An 11,809-nucleotide genomic window follows, 5' to 3' on the forward strand; every position below is an offset into this window, starting at 1 on the left:
GTGTGTCAATCTACACAATGTCTCAGAAGAATCAGTGCATGAAGAGACATATAGTTTCAAATGTCCGTAAAAATATGTGGTCATAGGAATGCATTATCAGGAGCCATTCTGTCACATTCTTTGACAGACAGCATGCTAATGCACCATTAGAAATGTCCCTGTCTGCTTTTAGACAATAGTATGAAGAGTGCTTATCAAGTCCATCTCTTGTTGTCTTAACATTTAATTTTTCATTTTCTCACACATATGACTCAAGGAAAGTGAGACGCTAGCTATAATGTGTATTATATAAAGATGAATGAATGAAAGGTCTATTTTGTACCACTGGCTTTGGGGTATATACTTTCCATTACTCAGTAAGAATGAAATGGGAATGAATTAGCTAGAATGAATTGGATGGATATGGCTGCACGTTACCTTGCACACACCCTCTGTTTTGTTTTTCAATTGTGTCAAAAAAAATCATGGGCAAGATATAATGACTTTGAAAATGGCCAAACCACGATGTGGCAGAATACTGGCAAGGGAAGACTTAAGATTCCAGTGTCACTTTTCTGAGGCAATTTGGGAATTCAGAGGTTCTTGTGGTACATTATGTCTTATGCAGGGGGTTCCTGACAAGGAAATGGTTGCTTTTTCAACCTCACAAATAAAGAAAGAAAAGAAAAGTACACAGCTCCAAAACGTCTTGGACATGTTGACAGTGTTATGATTTGCAAAACAAGTGCCATGGCAACCCATTGTCAAACAGTGGAATGGGCTGCCTTGGAGAACTGGGGAAAGCCTTTTTGTTTGTTATACTTGGCCTAGGCTTCCCCTTGGCCCCGCGCCCCCAATATTGCGGGGGGAACCCACGAGAGGATTAGCTTTTTTTCCACAGGTCGCACTCTTGCCAATCTGAAGGATAGAACTCCTATTTGCAGCTGCTGCACTTATCCAGAAAGGCAGCCTGATCTGAACAAGATAGTGATGGGTGGGAATTCGCAGGAAAGGGAAAGGGCCATGTTGGATGGAAAAACTGAAGCGGATGGGTCCAGGAGCCAAAGATGGAATTTCTTCTGCATACTCTAATAGGGTTTCCCTGAGTAAACAGCAACGCTGCAACTGTAGACACGTCAATAGAGAGTTACTATGAGATTCCCGGGACTTTAAACCTTTGATGTTTTCATAACAAGATGCTGTTTTAGAACCTTTCTAATGAATCCTTGTAGACCCCCCACCAAATTTTAAGTACAAATATTTCTGGTAGCCCCATTAGAGTTTAACACCACTCTGGTAAACCCATAAAGGTGTTAGTGAATTTCCTCATTAAGGCCCCTTAAAGGAAGACAGAAACTGCTGAGATTTGTAAACACCTCAGGGAATAACAGTGGCCACACAGAATTTGTGAAGTGGTAAAGTGACTAAAGCCCAAGGCTGGTAACTAGGAAATTACCACTTTACCACTCCAACCCAAAATAGTTGGAAATGCTGAATCTCACAAGGTGCGTGGCAGCTGTTTTTGTCATTCTACTCATGAACAAGGCTGTTAACCTTGAGTTGCAACAGTGGGATTGACCCTGCAACAAGTCACTTTAGCTTAGTGGATTCAGCATGGTCTTTATAGTAAACCTGGCTGGCCTAATTATAAACCAGTCTAAACTAGTAGGTTAAGCTAGTTAAGAAGCCTGGTGGCTCTAGTTTTACTTTGAAAAAGTGATTCTGGTAGTACAGACAAAGTCCAGGTCACTGAGAGCAGGAAGGACGATGACCACAAAAAGTCCCTGTTGCTTCTGCTTGCAGAGGTGTCAAGGTATAGCGATCCACCCACTAACATATCACCGTTTGATGTCTGCCAAGACCTTCACACACATCCGGATATAATATGACTCATGCAGATACATCTATCTCACTCAGAATTTCGATGGTGGCTTTTGAAGGGGTATCAGGGTTTCTGTGGTCGGGACTCTGTATAGAAACTGTACCTTCATCTATTTCATTATGAACATACATGTTTTGCATTTCTCAATAGCAAGAAAAGGAAGCTAAGTACATCTTTTGTGTCATTTCTAGAGTTTTCATCACCAACGGCTCTATTACAAGCTTAACCAGCAAGACTTGTTAATCTTAACAGTGGTGGTCCACCAGCTTGCCCAACTAGACTGTTACCAGCCTGGCTCTCATAGAAATGCATGCTAGTCCAAACTAGTCTTTTTTTGGCAAGGTAGTAATGTTCTTTTTCTAGTTTTCCTTGACTGTAAACCTTTGATTTTTGCTCATCTCTTCATTGGCCATTAACAAGTGTTACCCTTTATATAAACAGCCAAACTGGCCTAGAGTTTTCGGGGTACGACACTTGCCAATCTTCCAGTGCTCAACTGGCTCGACTTAGGCTTCCCAGGCTGGAAATAAAGCCTGAGGCAACAGAGTTGAAGTTCTTCCAGCTGGAGAGAGCAGCAGGAATAATTTAGATAGAGCACGTAAGCCGTGCACATTAGTTTCAGATCACTTGCATCCAGTTTTGGACCACGTGTGTGCCAAGCCATTCAATTTCTGGCTGTGAAAGCAGGGACCTGATAAGATGTAGCTTTGTTCTGTAAAAGCGGTGTTCCAAATTAGCAGCAACTGTAGTTTGTAGAGTTGAACATGGCACTGAAGGCAAAGTTAAAAGAAAAGCAGATATTGATAGTTTGGGTTTTGCTCTTTCTAAACTGGTCTGTTTTGGAGGGAAAACAGTCAGAGCTGTGGTGTAGACTCTTCCTGTCCTTTACACTTACAGTATGCGCTAGCCAGTACACACACACTTGTAGATCATGCACTGTATGTCCGTTCACATTTTTTTCAACATACATCACATTTCTTGCTCTGCTGTGTAGACTTTAGTCAGGGTTGGCCATATTTTGCACCAGTTTTTTTCTCCAAAAAGACAAATTTTCAGTGTTGCATTAAACAAATGACACCTAGATACTCTATACGGCATCTACTGTGACTAAGGTCCTTACACATATACCTGAAGTCAATACACGATCTCCTGTCATTTCATGTTGTCATATGATAATTATTTTTTCTATTCTTCAAGGGTCTTTCAATTGTCTTCTATTGTTTTAATAATGAGCAAATCATTTTCATCAACTAAACCTAACCCTGCATTTTTACATTTCATTAAGATACTTTAAACCGTTTTCATCATAGCGACTGGTCCCCATAATATAGTGCATTACATACTTTTTGAGACATTTGGTCCCCACAATGTTAGCAAAACCTGATCCACATACACATGAATTTCTAGTCCACATGAAAGACATACTTTATGTAAAGCTAATAGCAGTGACTACAGTCTAAACCTACACTTAAAAGAAACCCTTTCAAATTTTTTGTCCCAAAGTATATCTAAGTATATGCATGCGTACACACACACACACACACACACATAGTAGAGACTGAGTCATCTACTATGCTCTGTCTTGCCCTCCACCGTTGGTTTGTAAACAAGCTTTCTGATTGGCCGCCGTCTCTCCAGCCAGACACTCACCTATTATACAGCCCAGTCTGTACACTTCCTTTACAGCTCTAAACCCATCAGTGTGTGCCAACCTTTCATTACTTTCCCTATAAGCCCTCTGTCCTGTATAGTGCATATGGACAGCAAGCATACATCATCGTGGGGCTTGTTTAGAAGATAGGTGTTATGTTTCAAAGGTATTTTATATCATTACAAACCACCTAGAAACCAACCTAACAACCATGTAGAGACGTGCTTAAAGCCACATCAGCATGATTGGCTTAAAACATCCAGCTTCTCTACAGTTGAGTTTTTTTAAGCTGTTAGTTAGTAGGATGGCTGCAGTGCCTCGTATTCAGTTTTTTTTTTACTCGCTGATAAAGCACCTCAGCATCCCACTGCTACCAGTTTATTCCTCTATCATCTGTTCTTCATTAGTCTCGGAAGGAAAAACAGATGTCATCCACGTCAAGCTCCCATACTTAGGATTATATGATTGAAACCGCAAGGCTTTCTTGATTGCGCTGTTATAGATTCTATTAAAGAAAAAAAACTGTTTTAATTTGAGCCTGATAACAGTAATTACACATTTCTTGAATAATGCATTTTAGTATTGTTTATAAAAAATCTGTATTTATTTATTTTATAGGGCTGTTTAGTGATTCAAGATGATTCATTAGCCTTTATTGAGTCTGAGCTGGTCTAAACTTTTCATGCTGTTTTTACAGTGTTTATTTTCAATTTAGACTTTTATATCTGTGTCATTGTGCTTCTTACACAAGCCAAGCTTCAAATAGGGAAATCAGTTGAACATTAAGTTCCCTCTCCCCTAACGCAAGCTTTGACCACAACAAACGCTGTTTTTCAAAATCTTTCAGTGTTTCATCTAATTCTTGGCTGAGGTTTTTCTTTTGCATACATTTTGCAAAACCTGTGCATATTTACCGCTGCACTATACAGAGCACTTGCTGGTTGCGTGTTTGCTACTATATAATATTGCATTATTCATTGCTAATAATAGAATGCAACTTGCTTTATTGGGCTTCATTATTCATTTTAGGCTAAATATTTAGACTGGCCATCAATAAGTCAGTCACAAATATATATATGGCTCAAGAGAAACTACAGGTGCATCTCAATAAATTAGAATGTTGTGGAAAAGTTCATTTATTTCAGTAATTCAACTCAAATTGTGCAACTTGTGTATTAAATAAACTACTTCAGTCTGTGTGCACTGAATTTAAGTCTTTGGTTCTTTTAATTGTCATGAGTTTGGCTTACATTTAACAAAAACCCACCAAGTCACTATCTATTGTAGCACATGCAGAAATTAGAGCTGGCATTGTCTTGATCTAATAATCATGGATTTCCCATGAAATACATCATCTTGATGGCAGTGTGTTTCTCTGTACAACTCCAATACATGCCTCCATGTCAATGGTACCTTCACACATATGCAAGTCACCCATGCCATTTGCACCGATGCACTCATATACCATGACAGATGTTTGCTTTTGCATCTGTCACTCATGAAAATCTGCATGGTCCCTTTGATATTTGGGACAGAGAACTCAAAAACCATTTTCCCCAGGAACAAGTTGAAATGTGGACTCATCTGAGTCCAGCAAACCTTTCCACTGTCTTAATGAGCTCTGGCCCAGAGAACCCAGCGGCATCACTGCATTGAATTGATGCGTAGCTTTCATCTAGAGTAACAGGGTTTCAAGTTGTATTTCTTGATGCAGCAGCACACTGTGTTAAGTGACAACAGTTTTCTGAAGTACTCCTGAGCCCATGTAGCTATTTTAACACCACAGCATGATTGTTTGTTATGCAATGCCACATTCAACTGAGATTTCCTGCCTTGCCCTACATGTACTGCGATTTTTCTGGATTCCCTGAATCTTTTTACAATATTACATGTACTAGTTGGTGAAAGACTTTAAAGGGTTAGTTCACCCAAATATTAAAATTATGTCATTAATGACTCACCCACATGTCGTTCCAAACCCGTAAGACCTCCGTTCATCTTTGGAACACAGTTTAAGATATTTTAGACTTAGTCTGAGAGCTCTTAGTCTACTGTCCATGTTCAGAAAGGTAATAAAAACATCATCAAAGTAGTCCATGTGACATCAGAGGCTCAGTTAGAATTTTTTGCATCGAAAATCAATTTTGGTCCAAAAATATCAAAAACTTTGACTTTATTCAGCATTGTCTTCTCTTCAGGGTCTGTTGTGAGCACATCCACTGCAGTGTAGTGATATCCGGTTCGCAAACGAATCACTCGATGTAACCGGATCTTTTTGAACCAGTTCACCAAATCGAACTGAATCGTTTTAAACGGTTCGCGTCTCTAATACACATTAATCCACAAATGACTTAAGCTGTTAACTTGTTTAATGTGGCTGACACTCCCTCTGAGTTCAAACAAACCAATATCCCAGAGTAATTCATTTACTCAAACAGTAAACTGACTGAACTGATGTGAAGAGAGAACTGAAGATGAACACAGATCCGAGCCAGATAACGAACGAATGATTGACGCGTTCTCTTTTTTGGAATGTGTTACAAAATACATTTACACATTGGTCAATGAAAACGTTTTACTTTGTACTTTTGTCAATTAAATAAAAGGTAAAGAGAATGAGCAAATCACAGATTCTTGAATATATTGCATTTTAACAAAACATCCCAATTGGGGTTGTACTTTTGAACAGTACCATCCAATCATAATATCAATCTGTTCTTGGTCTGCAATGTAATTGTACCATCAACCTGTGAATCCGTCATCATTTTTCTCCATGCTTAACTCAAACAGCATTGGAGGTGTTTTCCCACATTAATTTGATTTGATCTTACCTGTGACCTTTGTTCATGTCAGAGTTGTGGCTAGACTAGAGTTGGTGTGTGGTGGTGTAGTGATTGAGTTAACAGACCCACGCGCACTGCTGCTATTCTTAGAATGAAGAGGTAGTAAAAGTTTCCATTTATGCCCCCCTGTAAAAAGAGTAACTGCAGGAAGTAAAGGCCATTGCAAGGGCTTCACTGAATCTGTTCTGTCGGATGGTTCCCTTCCACCTAGTGCCTGTTCAGTGGCACTGCAACATGTGAAAATTATTATACATCTACAATAGCTATTTTTACCAAGTGACAAATTAATACACACACATACAGACACACACACACAAATGACTTATTCAAAAGTAATCTAAAAGTATTCAAAAAGTAGTCTGATTATATTACCTAAATTGTTTATTGTAACGGATTACAATACTAACTACTATTTTTTTCATGCGATTTTGAATTAATCGACCCAGCTCTGTGTATATATATCACATTTTAATATAATTATACTACTACATATAATATCTGCTGTTTTTACATTTAAGTAAAATTCCAGTAAATTGGGATACTTTGCCATTTCGTCTCATTGTTTAATATTTATCTGGAAATATATATTTAGTATGTTAATATTTAAATGTATAAATAAAAAATATGTATAATTACAAATATATTATAAGAACTTACAAATAATTAAATATATATGCTAATTTAAATGCATGGAAACATATTTAATAAACTTAAATTAGCATACCTGTATGATAACATTCAGTATATAAATATGCTAATTTAAAAATACATATAAAAAATAAATCTAGCTATATTGTTAGACATTTATCTATATTATAAAATAATTAGGGCCGGGACTTTAACGCGTTAATTGAGATTAATTAATTACACAAAAAATAACGCGTTAACTAAGATTAATTAATTACAGAAAAAAAAAATCCAGCATTTTGAATAACTTATTTTTGCACCGCGGGACGTTTCTCACTGGATGAGTTTCGGCGAACCGATTATACTTGAGCACCAACTAGTGTTCGCATATCACCGCAGCACATCGAGCCTCAAGTATCACCTAAACGCAAAACATATAGCAGCTAGCGTGGACTTTACACTTTATGTTGAACTATGTATTATTTTGTTGGTGCAACAGTTTATGTTGAACTCTTTATTGTTTTGGCCAAGGTTATTGAGAGTTGGACTTAGTATGTTATGGCCTCTGAAGCTACAGAGAGATGTTTTCTAATAGTCAGTGTTTCCAATGTTCTGAATGTAATTGACATTATTGTGTTTTACTTAAAAAACACTTTACAGAAGGTTCCAGCACCTATAAGCTTCCTGAATTTCTGAAATGTACTATTTCTAAATTGTTTCTAAATATGCTATTGCTACACTTCATGGCAAAAATTGCATTGGTCTGCTAGACTTGGTTGAACAGAAATAAACAATATTTTGTTGCTTAAGCTTATGTATTCAGTCATTATTCAATGGTATACTATAAATCCATGTGAAAAAAAATTACTTCTCACTGTTCTTAGGTCAAATATTTATATGCGATTAAAATGCGATTAATTTCGAGTAATTAATTACAAAGCCTCTAATTAATTAGATTAATTTTTTCAATCGAGTCCCGGCCCTAAAAATAATTAATGAGTTATATAACCATATATTTCAATATAGTATGTATTTAATTTAAGTGTTCTTGTAGCTCAAGTGGTAGAGCATTGCGTTAGCAAGTGCAACGTTGGGGGTTCGAATCCCAGGGAACACATTAGGAGAAAATTGTTAGCTTGAATGCAATGTAAGTCACTTTGGATAAAAGCGTCTGCTAAATGCATAAATAATTATGAATTTATAATTCATATTCATTACTCACCCTCATGTAGTTCCAAACCTGAAAGGCCTCCGTTCATCTTCAGAAATTAAGATATTATTGATGGTATCCGAGAGCTCTCTGACTCTCCCATAGACAGCGAGTGTCCTTACATGATCAAGGGTTCAGAAACGTAGCAAGGACACAAAGCTACGAGAATACTTTTTGTGCGCAAAATAAAAAAAGAGGAAACAAATTGTTGAATAAAGTTATTTTTGTTGCTTTTGTGCATAAAAAGTGTTCTCGTATTTTGTAAAATTACGCTTGAACCCCTGATGTCACATTGATTACTTTACCGATGTCCTTGTTATGTTTCTGGACCTTGAACATGTAAGTATCCTTGCTGTCTATGGAGAGTCAGAGAGCTCATGGGATGCATCAAACATATCGTAATATGGGTTTCGAAGATGAACAAAGGTCATTATGGGTTTGCATAAACATGAGGGTGAGTAATCAGTGACAGAATTTTCATTTTTGGGTGAACTAACCCTTTAAGATATTTTTTGAGGTATGATGTTATGATGTATGTTTTCTTTTCTTTTGAACCCCACTGTGCCAGTCCTTTCATTTTTAAACCCGTTCTTCTTTTCTGTCGTTTCTGTAGTGAATGAGATCATAAGGAAGGACCTGACAGGGGTGCCTGGCAGGGGTCAGACATAGAGAAACCCCTGATCGGGAGTCGTGCAGGACCCCTGGAGTGCCCTGCCTTCAGCGTCACACGTGAGACTGGTCTACCAGCAGCAGCGAGGCCTCGGCCCGGTCAAGCGTCACCCTGACAGAAACTGGATCATGGACCACATTTAACCCAACATCCATCTCAGTCAACTCCAGGAACAGCAGCGTGTTGATGTGCAAACGTTATTGAAATTCCCTGCTATTATTTGACTTTTGAAACTCATCCAATGTTGATCTCATACGTCAAAGTTGTCAGAGCCTTGAGCCTTCATAAACAGTTTGGATTGGACAGGTGCAGTCAAGTAAATTCTTTCCTTTTAATGTTTTTTTTTTTTAATTCCATAGCCATTTGACTCACATTAATGAACTCACTCAGATTAGTGTATTTCGAGCAATAACCTCATGTCATATTCCCCAAAACAAGACGTTTGCACATACTTCTAATTGGAAAGTGGATAAATACTTCACACCACTGCTAATGATTAATCTACGAGTCTAAGAATAGGTTGTTTTTGTATTAGATGAACCATGTGTACAGTACATCAATCCAAATTGTTGAATGAAAAAGCCTTATTTTAAATTGTTTTAAGCAAATGCACTGTTCGTGAAGGGAAACAGTGTATGCACTTTCTTGTCAACTAATTATATTTTATTTAAAGTATGTCAGCAAAATTTGATTTGTTTGTAATCATGTAGATGTTGAGCAAATACAGCTAAAAAACCAATGAAGTCATATTTTCTTCTTTGTGAAACTGTTTTAACATCTGTGCCTTTTCCTAAAGAGCTGCCATTCTAGCAAAACGTAGAACAAGCAAGCCAAAAATGAATGGAAATGTGCCTTGTCAAGTCAGAGCCCATAATGCCCTGCACTACATTTAGGTTCTGAAACGTCTTTGTGCCGAACTAAAACTGAATGGTTATCATATTTTATGATTGTTTATTTGTGTATGATGCGACATTACCAGTTCCATCTCTTCTATAAATAGAAAACACTTGAAATATTCAAGTCTTGTTCCCAATGTTAAATTTTAGGTTAGCTGTATTACAGATCTTTCTCTTGGAGGATTTTATTAACCATAACTGCTTTGCTTTTATAATATGCATTTATATTTTGTGTGTAAAACATTCAGTGTCTGTATTTATACTTAAAGTAGATACGGTCTGCATGTCTCTGTGACACACTGTCACATTCATTTTCATATTTGAATACAAACTAACAAAACGTGCATTTACTAAAGAAGCAAACTAATCAAGAAGCATCAGTTTGTATTGAGAAAATATTTTTGGAAGCGATCCTACCCTCTTAAAAAAATGCATAAGCAATTATGCAGGATATATTTTTCTATGTCTTTACAATTTTGGCTGAATAATTAAGAGAGGTATACATTAATAATTCATTTGTATGTATTATCTAAAATCTATTTTGGAACACATTGTAAAAAAGAGTGATGCTAATGTTTCCGTGAATCTGTTGTTTCGGTGAACTGTGGGCATAACAAAACAACTATATTCAGAATGTAAACCTTTTATCTTTACTGTAAATAGACTGCCTCAAAAGTGTAAAGACTGTTCCTATCATTTTTATTTTTTAGAATCAGATAGTCATAATAGGAAGAGACATTTTATATGAACTGAATCAGTTGTTCTCTTAACATTTAATATCTTATATCCTGGGCTCTGGGAATATATGAACTGCCAAAGCCTTTGCTGCATAAAGACAAATTGCATTTAATTTTTTTATATATATATAAATGTAAGACTGCCAATGCCAAAAGAGAGACCAATTGTATTTTTTATTCCATTAGCTTTTCATGATCATATTCATGTTTTGGCCTAAGCATGTCTAACCTAATGTGTTTAGACGTGTTAATGTTGTTTGTCAAATAAAGCCTACTAGCTGAGAACATGAGCAATAAACCTGACAACTTTAAAGAGATTTTCTTTGCTTGTGTGAATATTTATAAGAAGTGATTCACTCCGTGTGAGATACTTCCTTCATCTTCACGACTCTTTTTTTTCCCAGTCTTTGTTATTAAAATAAAGTCTATTTAAAACATAGCTGCTACAATCAAATAATTAAGAACTTCTCAGAACATCGCGAAGTATGTTGACACTGTTTATTTCAATGAATGAATCATTCTCATTCACGAGTTATATTTCTCATTCACTGATGTTTCTATCTTTTTTGATGTTAGGAAGTGATATTCAGGTTGCTACATTTTTAATGATTACAGTAGTTAAAACAGCTAAACTTCAACATTTTAGCTGTAAAATGCCACATGCAGTAGCTAATATTAAGAAATATTTTGTGCTTTTAATTTTAAAAATGTTGGTAACGTTAAAGTTAATGCTTACAAACTTTGAAGATTTTGAATACAGAAGTTACATTTGTAATGGTGTATTTTCATTTAGATGTGGTATTATTATTTCTGCAGTAAGATTAATTATTAAATTGCATAAATTAAGATTATTAATAAATAAAAGTAATAAATTCATTTTAAGACAGCATGTAATAGATTATATAATGTGCTGTTATTACAGCATATTATACAATCTACTCCATGCTATCTTGGAATAAAACTTTTTTTTTTTTTTTTATCCATTTCGTAGTTTGTTTATTCAGGTTGAACTTAGACCAAGAGCAGAGAAAGACACTCACTCCAGCTCAACTTTAAATTACATTTTAGTGCCCCAAGTCAGATAGTCACATCCTAGTTTTTATTTATTTATTTATTTTTAATCCACCCTCAGAAGAAGACAAAATACCTGACAGTACAGAGAGTGTTTAAGTTGAGTGTTTAAATCAACAGTACACAAAGATGATTCGCGATTAAATTGATTCGCGAACCCGCTACGAACTCCCGAACTGACTCAAATGATTCGCGATCCCGGTCCGGACTCCCAAACTTACTCCAATGATTCACGATCCCCAA

General features: G+C 36.3%; 1 protein-coding gene across 3 annotated transcripts in view; it reads left to right on the forward strand.

Moving 5' to 3' along the window:
• Positions 1-10,811, forward strand: part of LOC113041273 (nuclear factor of activated T-cells, cytoplasmic 2-like) — a 41,571-nt gene extending 30,760 nt beyond the window's left edge. For all 3 annotated transcript variants that reach the window (XM_026199712.1, XM_026199713.1, XM_026199711.1), the window contains one exon: positions 8,806-10,811. In XM_026199712.1, coding sequence (XP_026055497.1) covers positions 8,806-8,861 — 56 coding nt within the window. In that variant the 3' untranslated portion in view covers positions 8,862-10,811. The remainder of the gene's footprint in view (positions 1-8,805) is intronic.
• Positions 10,812-11,809: the final 998 nt, after the last annotated feature.

Source organism: Carassius auratus, chromosome 23 (assembly GCF_003368295.1).
Source record: "Carassius auratus strain Wakin chromosome 23, ASM336829v1, whole genome shotgun sequence".
NCBI lineage: Eukaryota > Metazoa > Chordata > Actinopteri > Cypriniformes > Cyprinidae > Carassius > Carassius auratus.